General features: G+C 37.1%; 1 protein-coding gene across 1 annotated transcript; it reads left to right on the top strand.

Moving 5' to 3' along the window:
* The first annotated feature begins 552 nt into the window (after positions 1-552).
* LOC134670894 (hemicentin-1-like) lies at positions 553-25,255 on the top strand. Its single transcript, XM_063528710.1, has 26 exons — positions 553-833; positions 1,118-1,353; positions 1,783-1,905; positions 2,523-2,612; positions 4,758-4,886; positions 9,178-9,343; positions 9,959-10,143; positions 10,406-10,487; positions 10,924-11,078; positions 11,431-11,602; positions 11,946-12,194; positions 12,336-12,408; positions 12,714-12,910; positions 13,371-13,545; positions 13,975-14,069; positions 14,836-14,989; positions 15,428-15,552; positions 16,124-16,261; positions 16,916-17,053; positions 18,837-18,949; positions 19,446-19,682; positions 21,545-21,695; positions 22,128-22,804; positions 23,195-23,371; positions 23,506-23,639; positions 24,917-25,255. Exons 1-26 carry the CDS (start codon positions 611-613, stop codon positions 25,068-25,070), a joined length of 4,548 nt encoding a protein of 1,515 aa, XP_063384780.1. The 5' UTR covers positions 553-610; the 3' UTR covers positions 25,071-25,255.
* Positions 25,256-25,755: the final 500 nt, after the last annotated feature.

The following is a 25,755-nucleotide window of genomic DNA, read 5'->3' as shown; positions in this document are numbered from 1 at the left end:
TATTAGCACGTTTGACTTTTATCGATTTTTTTATTATTGTAAAAATTTGAAGCGAAAAACAGATTTCATACAAAAGTAAAACGCTCCTAACTCTTATGAATTTATAAATTATACACGTAATTTTTAATTGATGTTTTTAATAAAACAACGGAAAGTACCAATCTAGAATTAAGAAATACATACATTGAAGTTTAAAAACCCTTGACGTATGATTTCTGGGAATCCCCAAGTACCGCAACAACTTCAGCATATTGAACACAACATTAAATAAATCATCTAGCTGTCCCTTTCCTACTTATTATCAGTCTGGAAGGTAAGAAGTCGTTAGCAATAACTTTTTATGATATCAGTGTTGTCCCCTTGGTATCTCAGGTCAGTATCGTCTAAAGAAAACTGAAATACGCTAAATATATTATAAAGCAATATGGCTGTAATGGCCTTGTAACAGAGTCGTAATTTCTATACACATTTCTTGCGGTTATGTCGTTATTAAATTAAACAACTATATTGATATCTGGTATATCGTCTTCTTTAAAAGCAGGCTCAAAAATAGTGTCAATCACAAATCGGGATAGTTACACAGTGAACGTAGTATGGAATTTAATTCAAAATGAAAGTGAAACTAAGTTTAATATTTGGCCTGTTCCTTTTAGGAATAGATGGAACTGTTGGTGATGTGAAAAGTAGCTTAACATTTGTTATTGATGATACTGGCTCGATGGGTGATGATATAGCACAAGTGAAAATAGGTGCAAACGCAATATTTGATACCGTGATGCGTTCGAATTCTTCGCAAATTGAAGATTTCGTGCTGGTGACATTCAACGATCCAGGTAAGTTATATGCTATATTGTAAACTTGATATTTCGTAAACTTTAAACTTTTTTTAACTATTTTCTCAATTGAAGCTTTTTTAAAAGTTTCTTTATTTGAATACGTTATTAAGTTAGTACATATATTATGTATTCTCAGAATTACGAGTTCTTTCGAAATTTATGGGAGAAGTGTTCCTAGGTTTCTGTACCTACATTTTTTACTACATGAATTTAATGATAATCATCATCTAAATATATATGTACCAAAAACTTGATACAGCTATATCTTGGGTTTATTACAGCTAAGTATAACAAATTGCGCGCCAAAACTAAAGATAGAAATGTTTTCAAAAACGCTTTAAGTGGTATAAGTGTGGATGGAGGTGACGATTGTCCCGAGATGGCCATGTCTGGAATCAAAATGGGCCTTCAGAACAGCCGAGAAGGGTCCTCAATATATGTGTTTACTGACGCTTCTGCCAAAGATTATAACGATTACGATGAAGTTGAAGCCCTTAGTCAGAAAATGGGATGTCAGGTAACTCATAGTCTCTTCTAATAATATTATATAAGCCAATCATTGATTTAGATCAGGAGTAATTATGGCCATTAAGAATCACAATCAGAAATAAGGCTCCAGTATCCTTTGCTTTCAGGAAGAGAACTTTTGTTATTTTAGGTACACATAAAAATTATATCAATCGTATTATTGTCGTTAGTCGGTTTCTATTTTCATTGCTTGAATGAAAATTCTAGTACGTAAAAATGTGTATAAGCAAAAACGATTTTCACTATTATCTTTGCTTTGATTAAGTACGGTGTTAGTTATGAAAACATTCTGTTTAAGGTTTGGGACTTTAATTTTAAAACTTAATAAGGCAATTCTTCCTCGTGGGGTGGTTTATCAAAAGTTTTATGAGCTTACAAATATAGTGTATTTTTGTACCTGAATTTCGCATTTTAACAGATTGTGTTCGTGCTCACCGGATACTGTTCAAATAAGAAAGCTCCCCAATATTTGGTTTACAAGAAACTCGCCAAAGCTACCAACGGACAAGTGTTTCACTTAGAGAAAAGTGAAATTGGAGAGGTAAGCAATATTGATAAGTAAAAATGGCGAGACGATCTAGACTGATTTTGTGGCGGGAGCATGCACAAAGTCGTGACGAGTGGTGGAAGATAGGGGAGGCCTTTGCCCAGCAGTGGGACACAATATAGGCTATGAAAAATTTGTAGGAAGAGTTAAGGTTGAGCTTATATGGGGCGACCAACTGGGGGACGTCCGGTAGGAAGGCCTAGGTACCGATGGATCGACGAGGTCCAGAAAGACCTGTGTATGGCATACAAGCGGCTGAATGGCGTCAGATCGCTCAGGATAAGAACGAATGGCAAAATCTAGTGTCGGAGGCCAAGATCCACTTCGAGACGCTGAGCCAGCGAAGTAAGTAAGAGTTAAGGTTGACTCAAGCGAGAATAGTCCGGATCAGAATCGAGGCGTCTGCAACACTTCATTTTCTATAAAAAGCAAAGCATCACATACTGGTAATCACCGATCATCGTCATAGAAAACGAAGTGTCTCATTGTCAGTCAGTTATTCCAATGTCTCAATATTTAATTTCTAGGTATAAATACTATAGATATTTAATTATCTACTAATTCTAGATTATTTTCAGTAACAAACCATTTAGGTATATTTTTGATTCCAGATTTTGAAATATGTGCTAAAAACTATAGAGAGCCGAAATAATGTTCTGAAAAGCAAAGATTTTCCTCCAGGCTATGGAAATACCTTTGACGTAAGTATTTTACCGAACACTAAACAGGTACATTTTTAGCTAGGTTCAGTCTACAGATACATGGGTTTACTTTCGGTTACTGTAATCGGTTAAAGATATTTTACTGTTAATTTCTTTAACCTACGATAAGTTTATAAAAGAACGAAAACTCGCGGCCATTTAACACACTTCCTTCGGTCGTATTTAAAGGACCCCGCAGCAAACATAGGGAAAAAGTGGTTTCAGTTAAATCTCACGAAATTTTAGTATGATGTTAATTTGGCTCTCCTGATTCTTTTTTTTGTATGGGCACAACTCTCTCAGAAGTATAATACTTTCAGAAATAATCAAGTATATAATTTTCTACTTACGCGACATGTTTTCTAAAATCGATGTATTGTTATGACACGCACTGACAGTTACTGAAGTTATGTTATAAGGTGAAGCCACCAACTGTCAAGAGGAGGAATTACGTAAAAATGGCTAACAAACACATATTTTGTACAAAACAATTACATTGATTATTTCTGAAAGTATACTTCTCAGAGTTGTGCCCATACAAAAAAATAATCAGGAGAGTCAAATTAACATCATACTAAAATTTCATGAGATTTAACTGAAACCACTTTTTCCCTATGTTTGCTGCAGGGTCCTTTATCGCCACTTGTGGCGAATATCCTACTTTTTGCACTAGTATCGGAATGTAGTTACTATTAACTTTTCTTTGTAATTACCAGACATCGTACATTTTCCAGCATTTTTGGTGCAGCGGAGTGGTTTTAACGGAATTGGTATAAATAATTTCAACCCTAATGATTAATTAGCGTTAGTTACGTTAATATTAACCTTAATTTACCATTTCAGTTGAAATTATCTATACCAATTCCGTTAACACCACTCCCTGCACCAAAATTGTTGGAAAATGTACGATATCTGGTTATTACATTACATAAGGCTGTTTTTAATTTGAAACGCTCCGTTGACAAATAGTCAAATGGAAATTTTACCGTGGTATGTAAAATGTAATTAAAAATACCTACTTATTTTGATAATAAAATGCCAAAAACCCAGATTTGTTATCACGTATATAATGTAAACAAGAAGCAACAACATTTCCGAGAATTTTGTTTATAAAATAAAGATACCGCAAGTTTACTATCAAATTAAGACCGTTTATGACAAATGTAGGTATAATAAGTAGTCTGTGCGGAAAGAGAAGAGTCTGGAAGTGTAGTCATAGTAGTCATAGTCATAGTATTTTATTCATAAACAATACAGGATTGTGTTTGAAAAAATACATTTTACATACACTTAAAACTAAACAAAAAAAGTAAATCAACACTTGAGACTAAACAATATCGAACACTTCATCTACAGTATAAAAACACCCTCTCAATAAAAACAGTTTTAATTTGTGTTTAAAGATATTATTACTTTCTGATATTGTTTTAAGTTCTATAGGAAGTTTGTGTCTTACACAGTGTTCCTCTATTTTTGATGATGGACGGAAATTAACTTTTATATTTTTGGTGCGCGACACTTTACGCAACACCAGTTTCAAATCTTGAGCTATGCTTAACGAGATCCGTGAGTAATAAGAGCACATACCCATACGATTCTTCTCTATCCGTACAGACTCTAACATAAATATGTTGTCATTGTCACACATTATGTAAGTCTTTTCCCATCGCATGTAAATATGCAGGCTATACCTACCTAGTCCAGTAATTTTGAATCGGCAAAACGTCGGCTTATTCCTAAAATCGATGGTAATTCCTTTACATCTGAGTTTGTTTACAGAATTACCTAACTTACGTGACACATTGCTTACCAAACTTACCGAATACACTTATCCTCTACCTTTTTTTAGGGTCAAACTAGGTCTTATTACGTTAGGATTACCCCTATACTATGCCATTTCTTTTATGATGAAATGTCAACCAAAAGCTTCTGGCAAAATATCACATGATATTAAACAAGTCTACTTATATTGAATAATTTTACGATTTAGACTCACTTGTTTTTAGTCAACCGTAAAATTTTTCAATGTTAGTATGTCACACAACAGTTTCAATTCAAGTCTACTTATCTTAGCTTAAATAAACGTTTAAGACGACAGCTAAAGTGAATTCCGTAGAACTACCTCAATAAAAATATATTTTTCAGATTCCCGTGGACGCAGACACAAAAGAGTTAGTGATTGCCGTATCGGGAAGGAACCCCGCAGTCAGCGTGACCGACTCGGGGGGCACTAAGTGGCCTACTACAAATATCACCAGACTGAGAGAAATCGCCGTACGTTCACTGAGACAAAAAACTAACAAAAACACACTTAGAATTACAAAAATAAAACTTAATCCGGGGACAAGGAGAGTCAACTAATAGGAACAAATTGACTTTTGCAATTTCTATTAGTGGGAAATACAACTTCTACATTTGTAATTTGAAGTATGCTAGAGTAATTTCAGAAATTTGGTTTTGTTATTCCGAGAGGTGCTTTAGCAATATCGGAGGTGGTGACGTCATGGGTGAAAACTAACCGTTTTGTAATTCTAAGCGTGCTTTAGCAATATCGGAGACGATGACGTCACAGGTTTTACTAAACTGTACTGCGATTCCAAGCTAGCTGTTGTTATTCTAGAGATAATGACGTCACAGGCAAAAACTAAACTATTTGCAATTCCACCGCCCCTAGCACAGGTGCGCCGCGAGAGCATGTCGCGCGCGTGGTAGCTACCCGTCTCTATTTCTGTCTGTATGAATAAAAAAGCAATTGGTAGTATATCTCTGTGCTAAAGAGGCACTATAAAAGCCTGTCGAGATATTCTACCCATTCCTTTCTTATTCATACAGTCAGAAAGAGACTAGTAGTTATTACGAGCGCAACATGCTCTCGCGGCGCACCTGTGCTAGGGAGGTTGGAATTGCAAACAGTTTAGATTTACCTATGACGTCATTATCACTAGAATAACAACAGCTAGCTCGAAGTAGCAGAACAATATATTCCTGTAGACCTCAACTACACAGTAGGTAGGCTACAACTACGCGGGTTAATATGTCCATGGCCCACAATATATCCTAAATTTATTATTTAACTTAAGTATGTTTTAAACAAAGAAGACACGAGACACGCCCGCCCGACATCCGACACAATACTAACTGTAACCAAATGAACGTAGCAAGTAGTATATTTTACTAAATTCACTAACATTCGTTTCGCTGTGTTGGTATTACAAAACTCGTTTAGTGATTGGTACAACAATGAACATAAACACAACAAGTCTATCTACTAAATACCAGTAAACTTTGTAATGTCGCTATAGTAACAACTGAATTGTTATTTTAAATGGAGTAATGTTATTCCCGCGAACTCATTTTTTAGATATTACAAAACTATGTAATTGAGACATTTACTAAAATCATAACTTGAAATCACAGATGCTTTTTTCCAAAAATCGCAAACTTTACTAGTAAAAATCGGAGAATTTTAGTAGTAATAAAAATGGATAGTAACAAATACTGAACTTTGTTTAATGCTCCATTAACTAAAGTCTGTTTGCTGAAATTAGATTTAGTATTAGGGTGACGGCACCAGTAATGGACACGGCACCAATTATGGACATTTTTTACGTTGATCGAATTTATTAAGCAACTGTCCCAACATTTTTCAACTGGCAACACTAAAGCATAACCAATAGACGTTTGAGCTGTCATTTTGACACATGTCACCAAAATCAGCCGTTTTGTTCTAAGATGGCTGCGAAGTAAAATCTCGTTGCGGGCGGTGGTCATAAAAATCCGTTATTGTTGTTGAAATCGTTAAGGAGGTGAGTACATATTTGTGCATGGTGTTATCTTGTGTTATGTTGTAATGAGATTTAATGTTATTTTTACTGAATAATACTATATTGCAAGTAAATTGAGCTAAGTTGAATATGTCCAATCACAGCAATAAGTTTTTTGTGGGGTTTGTTCATTACTGGATTCGATATTTTATGAAATTCAGTAATGGACAAGTGTCCAAGCTTAAGCTTTTTATTACTTTTTTAGTTTATTGTGTTAAATTATTTAATTTATTGCACTAAACATTTGAGTTGGGTTGATTTTGTGATTGCTCTTTATTTTCCAATAATAGACGATGTCCATAACTGGGTATTTTTAGTTGTCCATAATTGGGCTCTTTGTTTTGTCTTAGATGGATGGATAAATGTGGTCGGACTGCAAAAACTGCCAGGCTAAGGCGAGGCCGACCAAGCCATACGTCAACAGGTTTATTTTGCTATTATAATCCGTTTTTTATTCATCCTATTTTTCGATGAGGCAAATAATAGCTGTCACGTGGTACCACAAATTTGGTCGGACTGCAAAAACTGCCAGGCTAAGGTGAGGCCGACCAAACCATACGTCAACAGGTTTATTTTAGCTATTATAATCCGTTTTTTTCATCCTATTTTTCGACAAGGTAAATTATAGCTGTCACGTGGTACCACAAATTTGGTTGGACTGCAAAAACTCGTAGCCTGGCAGCAAAAACTGCCAATTCTATTTCTTGATTTGTGGTACCACGTGAGAGCTACAATTTACCTCAAATTGTAGCTCTCACGTGGTACCACAAATTTGATCGACCCAATCGCCAATCGGCCGGCCAATACAGGATTTGGCCGACCATTTTTTTTACTGTCCTCAAAGGCAGCTATCGTACCATACAAGTTTCATACGATTTTTCGATAAGATTTTTTTGATGATTTTTTTATAACTGTGGTCGGACTGCAAAAACTGACTGGTTATGGTGAGGCCGACCAAGACACGTCAACAGGTTTATTTTAGCTATTATAATCTGTTTTTTTCGTTCTATTTTTCGATGAGGTAAATTGTAGGGATTCTAGCTGTCACGTGGTACCACAAATTTGGTCGAACTGCAAAAACTGCCAGGCTAAGGTGAGGCCGACCAAGCCATACGTCAATAGGTTTATTTTAGCTATTATAATCCGTTTTTTTCATCCTATAGGTAAATTGTAGCTGTCACGTGGTACCACAAATTTGGTTGGACTGCAAAAACTCGTAGCCTGGCAGCAAAAACTGCCAATTCTATTTCTTGATGAGGTAAATTGTAGCTCTCACGTGGTACCACAAATTTGATCGACCCAATCGCCAATCGGCCGGCCAATACAGGATTTGGCCGACCATTTTTTTTTACTGTCCTCAAAGGCAGCTATCGTACCATACAAGTTTCATACGATTTTTCGATAGGTCTTTTTCATGTTTTTTTTTATAAATTTGGTCGGACTGCAAAAGCTGTCAGGTTAAGGTGAGGCCGACCAAGACATACGTCAACAATTCTATTTTGCTATGAGGTAAATTGTAGGTGTCATGTGGTCCAATAAATCTGGTCGGACTGCAAAAACTGCCAGGCTAAGGTGAGGCCGACCACTTTTTTTTTACTGTCCCCAAGGTCAGGTATCCTACCATACAAGTTTAATTCCATTTTTCGATGAGGAATTTTTTTGATGTTTTTTTGTCCAACGTTTTTGCCATTTGTACAAAATCTGCCAGGTTAAGCCTAGGCCGACCAAGTGCGTTGGAAGGTACTAAATGTCAGGTACCTCTACAGGGTAGGTATATTCTATTTTTTGATCAGGTTTGTTTCATGCAGCCGGCAACCGGATTAGTCCTAGAACTCTTATAGTATAACTTAGAAATCTAAATGAAAGTTCAAATAGCGTTAATAAAAGTTGATTTGTGACATTATTTGTTTCATTTATGTGTTCAATACAAAAGTGTCCATTAATGGATGTTCATAATTGGGTCCATGTCCATGACTGGGTGTCCATTACTGAATTTTTGATGTCCATCAATGGTGATTTCGTAAATTTCAATTTATATATTTTTTATTAATTATGTATTAAACATACAGAATTTTTGGTTTTGTTTAAATGTTCCTCATGTATTTGAGTGCCGAAAAAAAAATCACCATTTTTGTATCGTCAAAAAACATCCCATTTTTAAACGAAATTCTAATTTAGTGCGCTTAACATGTCCATGATTGGTGCCGTCACTCTACTGAGCTGTTTGTAGAAATAAATAAATTTTACAGAAATAGTGAAACTTCCATGATTACTACTAAAACTTAATTTTTTCCCCCAGTACAGAACTGTTTTTTTAATTCCTGGTGATGATTTTTCTCTCAGTGTTCCTTTCTACAAATTTAAATTCCCTTTGAATGATTTGATTGTGCCCTTAAATTCTGCCATTGCACCTGCTGTGTGTAAATGATTGCTTCAGAAATTTATAGCAGAAAAATTAGTATTTGAACTAAAAATTCAAGCCCTTAAATTCTACCCTGAATTTAAAAAAAAATTGACTTGTTCACAGTGACTTGGTAGTTACTGTACCTAACTATTCAAAATTTAGGTTTCTACGTCAAACGGACTCCTAGAAAAACGCATTTAATCGATTTGCAAGACCAAAGTGATACCTACCATTATTAAATGTTCCATGAACAAAGTTTTATGCGGAGCACTAAAAAGTACATAATAAGTTCATGGATTGAAAGAAAAAAAATATTTAAGATTAGCAAACTTTACAGGTGGTGAAAGTTGTTGGTGTGACACCCGATGTGTACACAGTGGAAGTGGGTAGTGAGGATGAGACGCATGTAGTCGTGTCAGGATCCACCACAGTGCACTTTCAGCATGGATTCTCTACCGTCAGCCCTTCAGACATCAAGGATACTGTTACGAGACCTGTGCCAGGTACTTAAGGATAAGTTCAGATAAAGAGAATTTTTCATGAGGTACTCTTTCAGATGTACAGTCAGCAAAGCTATTAGCTATATGTATGGATGTATTCAGATACATAATCTGTATGTAACGACTGTGCATACACACAAAATAGGAATTAACCGATTCGGTGCTGATGACACGCCTGCCGTGTCATCAATGTTTTTTACGTGTGGCGTATGACACGGGAGGAGTGTCATCATATTCTATGGCGCATGGCATGGCTGCCGCGTCATGATTGTTCTGCGCCACAGCCAAAAGTTTTCGAAAATGGAACACGCAACGAATCGGTTAATGGTGAGATACATCACGAAATTAAACCAACTCGTCACCACTCACCATGTACTAATCTAGTCCATGGCGTCACGCTGCTTAAACTACCTATTTAATGGTGATAGTAGGATGGTAGTTTTTGAATTCATCTAGAATTCCAGCAGGCAAAAACTAACATAATTTCGTGTCTTTCAAACTTCAAGCAGCCCAATAGATCTTACTTATCGATATAATTTCACACTCCAAGAAAAGCGAAACACTATCTTAGTTGATTCAGAGTGAGGCGAATAAATAAAGTATTTGTGTGTGTTCTAGGAGTGAAATCTCACCTCTCAATAAAATTATCCACTGATGGTGGAAACGTTGCACTACACAGCGTTCAGATACTGGATATGAACGACAATGTGATCTCGACAATACCACTGAAGCTTGTCGATAAAACCGAACAGTTCTATACCACCGATCAGATTATGCCACCAAATCATATGTTCAAAGTTGCGGTAAGATAAATGAATACTACAACCTATTTATTATAGACCGACGTGTTTTTATATTACCCCCTACAAATAAGAATAGGGTATCATGACGGCCGTCAGTCGAATAGCGTACGAAGATTACTACCCGATGGATAGAGATGAATGTATTATAATTTGTAAAATGAAGTGGCGAAATATAGTTTACCTTTTGGCTATCTCCGTTGTTTTGCTTTAAATTTTGACTGAATTTTCTGAATCTTGTTAATTCAAAGGTATCGATTTTCAGATAAACGGATATGATTTCAACAATAAAGCCCTTATAACGAGAATCAGTTTGACACCGGTCAAACCGCAAGAAATTAAGCCAGGTAAGGAAAATATAGCCAAGCACTGTTTCACTTTGCTTATGTAAAAGTTATATTCCTGATGAATGAACTAGCCATGTCACCATCACATACTAAATATTTGGGTTTACGTATACATATCTTGGGTTTCATTATTTATTACTAAACCTGTATTAAATTTCCATATTACTTATTATTTGTAGAATCTACGTTAATATTACTTACTTACTTGTTTATAGTATTAGAATTTTCTAAGTCTAATTTTTTTATCAAGTTTGATGTTTTCTCAAGAGTGTCTTCATACGCTAGCCTGAGTCCTTTCTCCTTGATTGTTTCGCTCAAGAGCGAAGTAGTCGTGTTCTAATTCAACGATAGGTGATAAGCTTTTTCTCTGTACACGTATCTTCAAAAAAATATCAATATAAAAACCAATATTTACATTTTCTTTGTAAAATTACAGCCAAAGTGGAGACAAAAACTCCAGTGGTAGAGTGCAAGGATATTGTTAACGCTGCTTACGACAAACCTCTGCAGTTGAAGTGCAAAGTCAGTGGTTATCCCAAGCCAGACGTGATTTGGGAGTCTGATGACAAATCTGTCGTCCTGTCTCATTTCGTAAGTTTACTGGACTTGTATAAAATGTACAATGTATAGATTAGGCCACACAAGCCAGATTTTGGAATACCGATTTGGGGAGTAATTTACAATCCTACATTAAACTAGAGGTTATATTTATACCCGCTGCCGTTTTCAAACTAAATCGCGTGTACGGTTTAATTTTTGATTAAGAAAAGAAAGATGGATATCATATCACCCAACCTTGAGATTTGGATAAGAATTAAATACTCAGGGTAAGCGCAACGCACCATTTGCGCCGATGGTGCTTAGAAATTTTATATTATTTGTACTGGAAATCAGTGCTAAGATTTTTAAAGCCTACTTGATGATTGAACTTTATTAATTCTAGGAGTCCACCATTGAACTGCCGTACGACTATATCAGCGTGTTGGAAATAAGCAATGTGACAAAAAACAGCACTTACACCTGCAAAGCTGTCAACAGTGTCGGCAGTGGCGAAGGCAGAACCACTGTTCAAACTAAGATGAAGAGCTACTTTAAAGTCCTGGCTTTTCCTAAGGGTAAATTATATTGTATTTATTTATTGGATGTCGATATGAGATATTTGAATAATTTTTGTCCACAGTTTTCTATTCTTCTTGCAAGTTAATTCCATGGCATAGCTCATATTCCCAATTTTACTGAAAAAAAATGTATCTTGTAAATTACCTAAAGTAGCTAACAAATAAATTTATTTTTATTGTCGTGGCCAGATCTTAGAATTGATCATTTCAGGACGTCATCATCATTCATCGGAATTATTTCATTAAATTAACAAATTCTATGATCTAGCCAATGGACATGATACATTCACTTATTATGTACAATTAGCGGTGACGAAATCTACAATAACTATACTTTTAGATGTTACCGTCGAATACCAGAAGTCAGTGAAAATACCTTGCAAAGTAGAAGCCTACCCTCCAGCATACGCGACTTGGTACAAAGATCGCAAACCCCTGAAACCAGATGGAAACCTGGAACTGTCAGAAGACGGGTCTGTCCTCACTATCACGTCTATGGAACCTCGATTAGCCGACAACTACATTTGCGAGACGAGAAATGCAAGGAAAAGGAAGATTTATCCGTTCAGAGTGCAAATTAGTGGTGTTGGTGAGTAGTTTTTACATAACCAATTCTTACCCACCATACTTAGATTAAGCCATTGAAATGTAAACCAAATGATTTGGAAAACAGTTTCTATAAAGAATTTCGTGTGCGAGAGGCAGATTCAAGGTGTTTTCTAATTTTCAGAAGCGCCAGAAATAAGCAAGGAAGTAACTAGAATCACGGCTTTGAAAGGTTCCGCGGTTGACATTACATGCCAGTAAGTGCTACCGACCCTACTTAAATAGTATTTTTTCTTATTTACTTACTCGTAATGCATGTTATTATAAGATATAAGGTAATATTTTGAAAAGATGTGTCCCGCCTAGTTTGTTGCCGGCCCCATATTGGGATACCCTCTAAATGAGGGGGGATTTAAATCTTCTCGAGACAGATGTGTAGAGTTAGAGCCGGTATAGCCTTATTTGAACTTCATAAGCGCATTGTAATATGCATATTACTTGAATAATAAACTATCTTTATCTTTAAAATTTTAATTTGACAAGAAACTCATTACTTGTTTAGAGTAACTAAAGGCAAGCCAAAACCGACGATGCATTGGTTCTACAAAAGTGCTGCTGCTAGTGACTACCCCCCCATGAATGAGACTTCGGAGACCATACATTTGGAGAGCGTCGACGGTACCCATGCGGGCTCATACAGATGTGTAGCAAACAATGTGATGGATTGGGACTACCATGAGATTGATTTGATTGTGGAATGTAAGTCATGCTTTAATATTATGACTGTAATAGACAACTTTAACTTCAGGCCTTTCATACTAAATGGACATCACTAGTAGTGATGTCCAGTGATTCACTACACCTTATAAAACAAAGCCCCCCGCCGCGTCTGTCTGTTTGTACAACAGAAATACTATCACGGTTCATGAGATACAGCATGGTGACAGACAGACTGACGGACAGTGGGGTCCCGTTTTTTCCCTTTGAGTACGGATCCCTAAAAATGAAACCTTTACCAACATTTAAACTAACTTAACGGTTTGACTCACTCTTATCAGGCGGTCTAGCATAAGTTGCGTTCTCGCGCGCGAGTCCATACTTGAAGTCGCGCTAGATGTATGGAGTCACGCGCGAGAATGCAACTCATGCTTAGCAGGTCAGTTTTATGTTAGTACGATAGTTTAAACGCGATTAACTTTACCAACACATTCTGCTATAGATAAGCCATCAATATCAAGACCACGTCGGTCTATTATGACCACGGACCTAGGAGAGCCCGTATCATTAACATGCCCTGCCGTCGGGGAACCGGTCCCAAGCATAGCGTGGAAGCTTAATGGAGTGCCTATACCAAGCACTGCAAGATATAGTATATTCGCCGATGGGACTCTTAGGTGAGTTTATACATAATTATTTCTGTGTCTGATACACGATATAACCTTTAATTAAAATTTTCACAATTCTTATACGTAGGTACCTACATATTATAATTCACTATTGGCTAATTCCGTCATAGGGCCTATTCCGCCTACGATTCCGTCAATCGCAGGAAAAAAAATCCATAAACTTTTGATTGCTGAAACTAAAAGCAATCGCTGCTTTGTCGATTAAATTATCAATTTTGTTGATTATCAACGTTGTTGAACAAGAAAAACGCCAGTGGACGGAATAGTCCCTATGACGGAATTAGCCACATTGACATTATAAAATTTATTGCTGGGATGACCGTCATAAAGCAAACTTGAACATTTGCTGTAGTGTTCAGTAACTTGGATTCGCTTTCACATTGTGGTTATGTTAAAATAATTCTCGTTGTTTTTCAGGTTTCTAGCTGCGTCATCAGATGAGGGAGAATACGAATGCGAAGCGAGTAACACACGCGGAGTGGACAGTATCAAATACCAGCTCCATATTTATGGTGAGTATGTAAAATAAAAAACAGAATACACGTAAGTAAAAAAAAAAACAGACTTATATCGAGCGGGATATGGACCGTGATTATCTTTTGTATTGCTTTCGAGCTCCCGATATTTCGACGCAGTAGTTAAGGTTGTGGAATAGATGAACTGCTGATAATCTACAGCGACAGTAAAATTCTTCGTCTAAGTCAACAGCTTTATTTTACTTCTCACAGTATTTGTAGGAAAGGAACAATTGGTAATCAGAAAACAATAACTCCACTCGCGATAATTGAGCTATCAACATTTAAATATTAAATAAAACGGTTAGGCAAAATCTTAGGAACCATTTATTGACGTGACAGACATTGACACACAAGACAGCACAGGCCTGCTTCAGCCAGTGCTCGCCACAAGGTAATCACGGTCCATATCCCGGTCGATATGTCTAGTGAAACTAACTGTGAATCATTCAAAACACTCAAATAAAAACCTTATAAATAAAAACAATAGACGAAAGTCGCGGTTGCTCGGTATTGTGCCCAGAAGGCTGGCCGCATTACCCCGCTGAATAGCAATACTGATCCGCTGAGAAATGACCAACTCTCTGGTCTCCTCTTGGTGGCCTCTATAAGGCGCTATTGAATTAAATGTACGAGTATGTAGCAAGCATTCCCAGTAAATGAGACAACCAATTGTGAATTTTTGCATAATATCTACGACACAAGAGCAACTTAGGGATAACAAGGTACTCGAATTTTATTGTTGACACCATTTTTATTTCAGTTCCAGTCGATATCGAGTCACCCAAGAATAGTTTCCTACAGCAGATGGAAGGGTCACCGGTGACATTGCCGTGCAGAGCGGACGGGTCTCCCAAGCCCAGCATAACATGGATCCATCGCAGCAGAGACGCTAGAGTCAGGCCCAGCCGATTAGAGTGAGTTTGAAGAAAAATGTTTACAAACTGGTTTTTAAAAAGTCTTAGGTATTATTTAACTATATAAATTAAAACGAATAAGGAAATTTATCATTAGTATTTATACCTCAGATCTGTCTCCGTCCGAAGGATGCTTGGGTAACCCGTCATCTCAATGAGTCTTTTTTAGGCCCTGAGAAAGGTTTAGGCGTCGGGACTCCACGGCCCCTAGGGTGTAGGGTGTCTACCTATACAGTATTGCTTAATCAGCAAATATGTGTTTGTTCAAAAGACCAGTAATCAGCACATTTGCGGAGCTTTAGGGTTTTACCAAGTTAAAGAAGTAGACAATTACACCATTATTTATTCTGCTGAAATCCCAAAAATGGTTTAAGCCAATGAGCGTATCAAATAAATAGACATAGAAACTATTTAAAAGGAACAATTTTATCTTTTTAGGCCAAGCGACGCTACAGGAATGTTACAGTTTGACAGGATACTATTGAGACAGGGTGGTGAATACACTTGCGTGGCAACAAACTCCAGAGGCTCCAAGAATATTACGTACGAAGTTGAAGTTTTAGGTAAGCTTATACTCAAAAAATATTAGACGAGTCATTCACCTTTGCGTCTATTGCAGAAAATTTAGGTATAGTGTAAGACACTGCCTGGGAAGGAATTAAGGACACGCAAGGATGCCTAGTATCTGCATTACCCTCTCTGCTCCACTGTCTTATCCCACAGGAAATGCGAGCCAATAGAAACGAAGCAAGAAGCTATTTCGTTACAGGGGAGATGGTCCTCTATTTATTATACGAGTACATTGTGAACTGCCAATTCATAAGCTTTATTGCAAAGACATAAGACCTATTAACGGTCAGTATAGTTAAGAGTGGTGCTATTAGTAAAATTGGTGCTCTGCTCTTTCACAATTTGACTCCGTAGATTAATAGAAAGACTTTCTAGGCACGTATCCGCCAGTAGTGACGCAAGCTTTCTAAAACGAAAAACAAAGATAACCTGCACTGATATGTCTTTAAGCTTAGAATATTCCTAACGACTGTAAACCCCTATTATGCATTATACTAAATCCAGATTTATCCATAAAATCGCTGGATTGGCTTACTAATTTATTAATAAAATTTCGGCCCACAGCACCTCCTAAAATTTACTACACGGCAAAAGAGTTCCAAGGGGTTGTAGGTGACATGCAACTCCTGATTCCATGCAATGCCACTGGAAATCCAAAACCGGACATCACCTGGAAGATGGGACCGTACCATATTGCTTCAGGTAATTTGCTACACGATTAAGGCCCACTTGCACCATTCCACTAATCCGGGGTTAACCGATTAAACCTGGAGTTACCATGGTTACCAGTACTATTTGACAACGGGTTAACGATTTAACCGTTTAACCTCGGGTTAATGGGATGGTGCAAGTGGGCCTAAAAAAAATTAGAGTTAGACCAAAAAAAGTTTGCAGCGAATTTGATAGCACACGCAGTGCAAGTGTTATATATAAACGTCATAATTTCATATGTAGAAGTTGGACGTTTAAAAGAACACGCGTGTGCTGTCACCATGAACCTCAAATTTCTGTGGAAATGCGATGTTTATAGCGACACTTACACACTTTATTCTTGTACTGTCTAACGGCCTGATTCGAACTTTAAGATCAATCAATCAATAGAGATCTAGAATTAATAGAGATCTAGAAACGATATGGATTAGATGTGTCAGTGTCAAAAGTGACGTTCTTGTTTGAAGAAACGTCACATTTGACACTGACATATCTAATCCATATCGTTTCTAGATCTATTAACTGACGTATCTTAAACTTCGAATCGGGACGTAAAGTCAGAACATAATTTGGTCTGTCTGCTTGGTTGGTACCGGCTGTGCTACTTTTATTGTATTGTAAAATTGTAACTTTCTTTGCTTCTAGGCTCCAAATGGTTTGATATTAGTGCAGAAGGCAGTCTTATTATTAAGAATGTTGACAAAGCGTCCAGCAGATTATACACATGCAAAGCCTCTAATGATTATGGACAAACACAAGAAGATTTTCGTGTTGTTGTTGATGGTAAGTTCAATTGAGATATATTTATACAAAATGTTTATAGGTATGTAGGTAAATCAGGTGAAGGCACTAATGAAATACAAATACCTAGCTAGTTAGGATTTGAAGTATTTATCCTTGTTGCACTTATTTCGGCAATAGTCTGTTCAAGGCTGAACCCTGAATGATAGAACTGGCAAAGAATTGGCAAGGAAAAATTTTGGTTTCAGTATTTCTCACGAGAAAGAAGAACGGAAAAAAGAAGTTGCATACATATACAGGGTGGAAAGATAAGTCGGGCCCTGGAGGGAAACTACCTTAAATCCTTAAGCTGGCTCATTTTACTTAAAGGAGACATTCCATTATTTTTAAAAAGAAACAAAACTGCATTCAAATTTTTTTTCTTTTTTTCTTCAATTTTGCTTGTCTAAAAAAATCTTGAGTACTAAATATTAGATTTTATGGATATTTTGTACGACAGACGAGTGTAAGACCTAATGTTTCTTGGAGAAATGTTATCATTAACATTAACTGTATCGACTAGTATAATAAAATTGCGAGTTTTTATTTTTTTGAATTTTTTGTCGGTTCGAGTCCCGGGCGAGGCAAGCGAGTTTTAGAAAAACTTTGAATGCAGTTTTGTTTCTTTTTAAAAATAAAGGAATGTCTCCTTTACGTTAAATGAGCCAGCTTAAGGATTTAAGGTAGTTTCCCTCCAGGGCCCGACTTATCTTTCCACACTGTATACAGAACAGATTAATTTCCCAGCAAGATTAGTTAATCAAATCAATATCATCATAATTATCATTGATTGTACAAACAACAATACTCTTTAACTGTCCATCTTTTCCTCCTTTTTTGTTAACAAATGTGTAAAGAAATCTGATAACAAAACAGGAATGTTTCATAGAAACTTTCTGGGACATTTTGGGAAATATGGTGGAAGTGGTTCATCTTCATGTACCTTACCAGCATACCAATTTTTATAGAAATCTAAGATGTGATCGAAATGTACAAACTTTTAGAGAAATGCTCATTAATGCCATTTGTAATAAGTACAAATTGTCAGTTTACAGTGTGGGGGATGGTAGTAGTCGCAGAAATTAATTGTGCCTCAAGTTCGTCATAAGCTGTTTCAATCACCACGCCTATGAAATCAACGTTTGAATATACGGCGCCATCTAGTATTAGAAACACGATTGTTTTCTAATCTTTACACAATCTGATAAAACAACCGATCTAGCTAGTCCGTTTTTTAAATACCTACTGATTACTACTACTAGACTAATGCGCATACCTATTATTATAACTATTTGTCTGCCTGTGTGTTTACCGTCTACCTCATACCCACAGACAAAACATCCTCCAGATTGAGCATAGTCGCGCTACCCCCTCTGCCATGCATACGGTAATTTTACTCCATGTTCGAGTCGAAAGTGTCTTTGTGTGACGTCCGTGTCTTTGAACGGACCAATCACGGCACGGGACTTCGCTCACCTCGTCCCGCGCACCCCCGCATTTTTGGCATCATCGGTTGCTTGAAATAATTGCTCTAAACTCGGTCTAGAGGATTCCTAATCTATGCTCATACCTCTTCACGCTTAAACCGCTGAACGAGTTTTTATCAATCATCATAATCCTTCCATGTGGAGGAAGTCTCAAGTAGAAGCCGGAGTTTTTACTAAACGCTGAGTGGGGTCCCTTTTTCGTCCGTTCCTCTTCCTTTTCTCTTAAATATGTAACCAACCATGACGAGATGTAAATAAATGTATTCTATTCTATTCTAAACTATGATATACTGTTACAGATTTTCCGGAACCAGGACTTATTACCAATGAATTCAAGCTGAAGAAAGGTGAATCGGCGACGGTCCCTTGTAGTGTTCCACATAAGAAAACTGACAGAATATTATGGTTTAAGGTAAATTACCCGTTTTCTCTGCCATATTCAGAAATGTAGAATTTTTCCGGAGTTAAGTATATTCATATATTGTAAATATTTAATTACACAAACGGGTCTGCCGCGATATAATGTCATTGTTTTTACCTTAAATTCCGACGTTTCAGCTGTGTAAATAACTAAATATGTGTACAAAACGCTAGTTTAAAGTGTTATATTGTAAATATTGTACAACGCTGGGTTTAAAAAGCTAAAAGGGACATTTCTCAGTAGTCCTGTGAAAGATTTTTTTTTACTTCTAGAGAAACGTGAAAAATTATCTATAACTAGTTTACAATTCGCCAGACGGACACAAGAACAGATCAGTCACATACTTCGCCGCAAAACAATCAATGATGAAATTGACAAGAAAAAAATATTATCAAATTATCCTTAAAGATGTTTTCTCTGTCTGTCTGGCTGTTTCCAAGACTTGAATTCCTATCCAATGAAACTAGCAGCGCATTAAATATTTCAGAACGGCGAACGTCTGCCATCTTCTGATCTAGAACTGCACGATGTGACCGAATACGACACAGGAACCTACACATGCAGGGTCAGCTCCGTAGACCGCCCAGCACAGAGCGGCTCCACCAGGGTTGAGGTCGGCTTCGAACCTAGCTTTGTTTATGCTGATGACGAGAAAAACATAGCCTTCAAGTACGGACAACCTGCCATCATGGACTGCACTGCTACTGGAGTTCCGGAACCTAAGGTGAAGTTGCTTTATTTTACATTTTATTAGAGTTAGTAGGTACAGTGGCGTTCAAAAGTGCATGGATAGATGTCGACCGTAATGCTTTAATATTACGGTTGAGACATCTTCAATTCTCCTTGCACTCTTGAACGCCAGTGTACTATTAAAGTAAAAGTTGAGATACATGTATTATACACTTGTTAGCCAGTAATTATAAATTAATTATCTTAAACATATTCGTATAGGCCAGTCCTCAAGCCCTCACTACTCAGAAAGGGCGTGGGTTCATATGCCACCGCTGTCACCATGTATGCTTGGCCAAACACTGATTTATTTCAACTACCCACGTACGATATATCTAAGATTAAGAACTACCTACATATTTTTAATGTAAATTTACAACTTAGGTCTTTATTAATCAATCACCCTCAGCAAACAACAACCTTTAAGTATATTTTTACCTAAATAATGTTAGGTATTTGTAAATCAGAACGAAACACGAAGACTTTTTTTATTATCTATTATATGTAGGTCTAGGTATACTTGACTAGCTGTTGCTCGCGACTTCGTCCGCGTAGAATCTTATCTTCAATATTTTACATCTTTTCAACCCATTTTTAACCCTTTTAAGGAATGTATTTTTAAAAACGCTGAAATTACTTTTCTTGTATTCTAATATTATGCCCTTATACACAGATTGAAGTTCCGCACTCACAAAATATTTAATCTACATAACATGTAGATTGGTGGTGGTGAGAAAGGGGGTTGAAAGTTTATATTATAAACTTAGGGGATGAATTTTCAAAAATGCCTAAATTTGTTTTCATGTTTTTTTTTAATTTAACTCTTTTCGTCCTGGTGGTCATCTATACTATACCAACCACCTATTTACATACATCCCCTTCAAAATTGCCTAAAAATTGTTTTTCCCTTATTTTAGTCATCATAAGCCATACACTACTGCACGCTTCTATTACTAAAAATTGTTAATACCTTTTTGTAAAGTTTCAAGTTCCTGGATTAAAATAAAACATGCACCCCAAGACGAACTTTCATCCCCTTTTTAACCCCCTTTTGAGGTTGAATTTCCAAAAACGTTGCAATTACTTTTTTGTAATCAGCTATTACGCCTTTCTAAGAAGTTTCAAAGCATTCGTAATGGATTCAAACTTTCAACCCCTTTTTAACACTGTTAGGGGATGAATTTTACAAAACGCTGAAATTACTTTTCCTGTCTTTTAATAATATCCCCAAATACAGAAATTCAAGTCCCGCGATCGAGAAAAAATTTGATATCCATACAAATTTTCAACCCCTTTTTCACCACCTTAGGGGATGAATTTTCAAAAACGCTGAAATTAGTTTTCTTGTATTTTAATAATATATATTTTTACGAGTTTCAAATTCCTAGCTTAAAATAAAACTTGAACGTCATACAAACTTTCATCCCCTTTTTAACCCCCTTAGGGGTTGAATTTCTCAAAATCGCTTCTTGTCTCTTGTACACTTTATGAATGTAATCTAGTGTGCAAATTTCAACTTTCTATCTTTTGTAGTTTCGGCTCTGCGTTGATGAATCAGTCAGTCAGTCAGTCAGGACACTTGCATTTATATATATAGATTGATTATTTACTGATGTCAGCTCATATTAAAGTGCGCGTCCACCGTGATATGAGCTAGCCAAAAGCCAAATCCGTGGGAACGGATCAAAGGGACGCCAGTCCCACTTGAACCTTTATACCCGTTAACTACATAGTTTATTCATTATACGGAGTCAGATATAAACTGACTATTAACACCAAATAGGTCACCCCTTGCCGCTATATAGAAGAACCGTAGGTATATACTTTGTTTAAATTTTTCATATTAATTACTTACAGGTGACATGGTACCATGATGACAGAGAGATAAGCCTCAAAGAGTACAGATACGACTTGGAAATGTATAACGACAGCGACAAAGGACGCTACACTTGCGTTGTCAGCAACTCCTACGGAACAGTGAAGCAAGAGTTTGTCATTTCGTCATTTGGTAAGACTTACATATTTAGTTGGGTAGGGAGAGACCATCAGACCACGGATTTCCACTTGCTACGATCGTGACGTACGGTACCTCTTTCGCTTCCTTCACTTTCATAACATTCCTCATACACGCTCGCCGGTTTAGGGTGCTCTTGACCTGGCCTTTCTTCAGGATGTCTCCGTAAGACATCTATGATATAATTTTTTTTCATGAGGCAAACGAGCAGACGAATTACGGTCGTCTATGAAAACCTGCAACACCAGAGTTTTAAGTACCGTAAAAGTATAAGACTTTGCCTTTTAACATAACTTTGCCCACCGCGTCAGTTCAGTAAAAGCGAAATAACTTAAAAGTACTTACAGATACACTTTTTTCACTTTCTTTAGAAAGGCAAAGTTATACTTTTTCGGTATAACATTGTTGTATTCATTTTTATTTCAGAATGTCTGCTGGATGTAACACGCTTTAGTAAAAACGATCCTTTAATGTTAACGCTCTATAACAAAGTGCCTGACTTTAAAACCAGTGGCGTCTACATGCGTATACCTAAGGACGAAAAGATCAAATTGGTGTGCCCTTCATACTTCAACACGATGTCTTTAAGAGAAATGATCGTGACTTGCGAAAAGGAACAACAATTTTTGCATGACGCATCCGGTAGATACTTCGCATACTCAGATCTTAAATGTAGAGAGAGGTGGCAGCCAATCGTTAGAAGAACAGGGCGACCGTGTGCAAAAAGAAATGCTGAAATATTGAACATAGGCTTTGAGACAAGAGAAACATTCCAAACCGTTTACGAAGTCTGCCTCGACCAGGACTCAAAGAACCCTATTTATACAAAGCTAGACATGCAACCATCGCTAGCTAATTCTGTAACTAATAACGATACTGTATGGTTTAACTATGGTTCTCCTGTGGACTTGGATGGTCTATACGATTGTACTAATCAGAATGCGGAGACCTCAGCGATTTTGAATAAGGAGTTCCACAGAGGCGACGGGTGTTGTTTTGCAAAGAGGATGTTAGTGAATCCTGTGGACGTTGCTCCAGGGTTACAGGGTGCCACGTACACCCATCTGAATGTGGCGCCACAATGGGGCACTTGTGACTCCAAGGTAGGCATTTTCGGTCATAGAATAGTCAGCAGTTAATGTACTTATGTGTTTTTTTTTTTTAATTATTCTCACTCTCATTATTTGCCATAGTATGCGTTTTACTCATATTTAAGGTATGTGAACTATTGTTACAAAGATAAAGCCACTTCGCTACCATGTTCTGCTTATACAATTCAGATCCGATCAATAAAAGGCCTTAATATACCCGTAAAACGCACATTTTGCGCAGAATCTTTCACTATTGCTAATTAAATTAAATTTAAAGGATTATTATCTGTGCTATTTCTCCAGTCTCCTATCATTCATATCCGCAATCCAACATTTGCTTTGAACTGTTTTTGTATCTATCAAAATTTGAGCACAAGTCCGTGACTACCTTTTATTGTATAGAATTGGGAAGAAGTGGAACGTCGTGTCAGGAATCTGGTGACGTCCGCGGACCGGACACTTCAAGTATTCACCGGAACAGCTAATGACCTGGAGCTGCCTGACGCGTACTCCAGGCAGAAGAATGTGGTTCTCCACAGCAGGGGAAAGGATGTACAGGTTCCGCGGTACTTGTGGAAGGTAAGCAAGCAACTCTCTTTGGTTATTTGACTGTTTGCTCTACTATTATTGTTGGTCTATTCAAGATTTAAAAACTTTTTTGTTCTTATTCGTCCAAAACAACGTCATAACGTAATACCTTTTCTGCAAACCAGATAGTCCAAGACCCGACCACCGAGACTTCTTTGGTCATCATTCAAGTGAACGTCCCTGATTTGAAGCTGGCGGAGGCGCGTAGCTACCAGCTGTGCAATGATGTTTGCAAAAATGCCGAATGGATGCAGTACAGGTAAAAAATCGAACCGCGTTCAGGGGACCTAGACAAGATGACGATCGTTTATCGATAAACCCACGATAAACCCCAATCAGACCAGACAGATGTAATTAAGTTTCGATTGAAACTTAAATTACTCTTACTGTAAGTGTAAACGATAGTCAATTAGTCACCTAGCTAGGCTTCAGAACAGATTCTCAATTCATCTGGATCTTTGGATTTCTTTAATTTATGTTTCCCGATTTCTTGAAGACGTCTGGGGGCCCGATTCGGATTATGAAATAGACATCTATTAGACATCTTTTAGACATCACCAAGATACGATAACGATATGTTTAAGATCTAACCTGTCAAATTTGACATTTGCGCGATTCTGGAGATACTCTTGAACGATTTCCACAGGATATGACTTAGAGATCTATTTAATTCACATCTAATAGATATCTTACTCTAAGTACCTAACGTAAAAGTGACATTGGTTGCCCGAATTGCGCTGCAAAAGAGAACTAGTAGATATCTAAACTATAACGTATCTAGAATTGATCCAGTATGTGTCGTCTCTTGTGAATATCTTGAAGTTCGAATACGGCAGTGGAACGATTTATTTTCTGTGTTTTAATGGGTAGGTACATCACAGTTGGCCGAGGCACTGATAATGAGATGCTGCATAAATTATGGGAGCTCTTCAACTATTAAAGGCACACCTATAGTAATTAGCGTAAGGTAAACGTACTAGTGCTCGACATGCTAATGCCCATTAGATGACACCTTGCTGCCAGCTCCATTGACAATGATTAAGTTTCAAGATGACATGTGGGTACTGGGACCGCGTCGAGCACCAGTACGTTTACCTTATTTTTATATTTAATCGTGCAGTCTTTCGTAAATCGACCTTTGGTGAAGTGGAAACTGTTGATACAGTCCATAAAATTATAGTAGCTTTGTGAATTCGGTTTTTAGGGTTCCGTACCCAAAGGATAAAACGGGACCCTATTGCTAAGACTTCGCTGTCCGTCCGTCCGTCCGTCCGTCTGTCATCAGGCTGTATCTCACGAAACGTGATAGCTAGACAGTTGAAATTTTCACAGATGATGTATTTCTGTTGCCGCTATACCAGCAAATACTAAAAACAGAATAAAATAAAGATTTAAGCGGGGCTCCCATACAACAAACGTGATTTTTAACCAAAGTTAAGCAACGTCGGGCGGGGTCAGTACTTGGATGGGTGAACCCTTCGTGCCCGAGTCCGACTCGCACTTGCCCGGTTTTTATTTATATATGTCTTATTTCAGACATTGGCGCAACGTACACCACGGATTCACGTACTGCTGTAGCCTACCTGACTTCGAGCGCGCGTTCCGATACCAAGGCGTGTTCCCTGACTTCAAGAATTTGCTGCTGGAAGTGTCAGATCTGCCCGATGACCATTATTTACACGCTGCATAGACTTTCCTTATACTAGGTGTTTCAAAACTACAAAGTGATCACTTTCTACACAACACACAACACAACAAAGTGATCACTTTCTACACAATACAACAAAGTGATTACTTTCTACACAACATAACAAATTATTACTTAATTATAATTAGTAATTCATTACTGAAAGTAGAAAGTGATCACTTGCTGTAAGGCAGCTATCTAATGTGTGCTTTAAGACATACTTATTTACTGGTACGAGTATGTTCTTGTGGTGTCAAAGACTTTTATGTTGTTATAGTCTGGTCAACCAATTAAACCATTCATGTCACTGCAAAAACGGGACAATATCAAAAAGTTAATGAAGCACCTACTTTTTACTTCTTTTTTGTGATAGCAATAGTTGTCTAAACTACTTACATAAATGTTTGATGTGTGCTAATAAAAAAATAGTAAACAAAGATTTAATTGTTTAAGGGGCTCCCACGCCAATGACCTTCGATCTAAATCCCTTAGTTTTCTAATGTTTTTTGTAGCTTATATTAATAGCAACGGCTTTAAGCAATATAGTATCCCATATTTACTTCAAAGTTCATTGTCTTCGAGATATTTGGCATCAAAGTTGAACAATTTTAGACTAAAAACCTGGTTTTCTGGCCATAACTTTTGTGTTAATTAGTTTCAAATTAAAACCCTGGAATCATTTTTCGAG

This window comes from Cydia fagiglandana, chromosome 14, assembly GCF_963556715.1.
Source record: "Cydia fagiglandana chromosome 14, ilCydFagi1.1, whole genome shotgun sequence".
NCBI classification, from domain to species: domain Eukaryota; kingdom Metazoa; phylum Arthropoda; class Insecta; order Lepidoptera; family Tortricidae; genus Cydia; species Cydia fagiglandana.
Note: the sequence above shows the minus strand (reverse complement) of the source record. Positions and strands in the feature narration are given on the sequence as shown.

Bases quoted from the DNA above. Each gene is read 5' to 3' on its own strand.
- LOC134670894 (XM_063528710.1), top strand. From the start codon at position 611: ATGAAAGTGAAACTAAGTTTAATATTTGGCCTGTTCCTTTTAGGAATA. The intron at 1,906-2,522 runs GTAAGCAATATT...TTTTGATTCCAG, and splicing joins AGAAAAGTGAAATTGGAGAG to ATTTTGAAATATGTGCTAAA. The intron at 12,409-12,713 runs GTAAGTGCTACC...TTACTTGTTTAG, and splicing joins GCGGTTGACATTACATGCCA to AGTAACTAAAGGCAAGCCAA.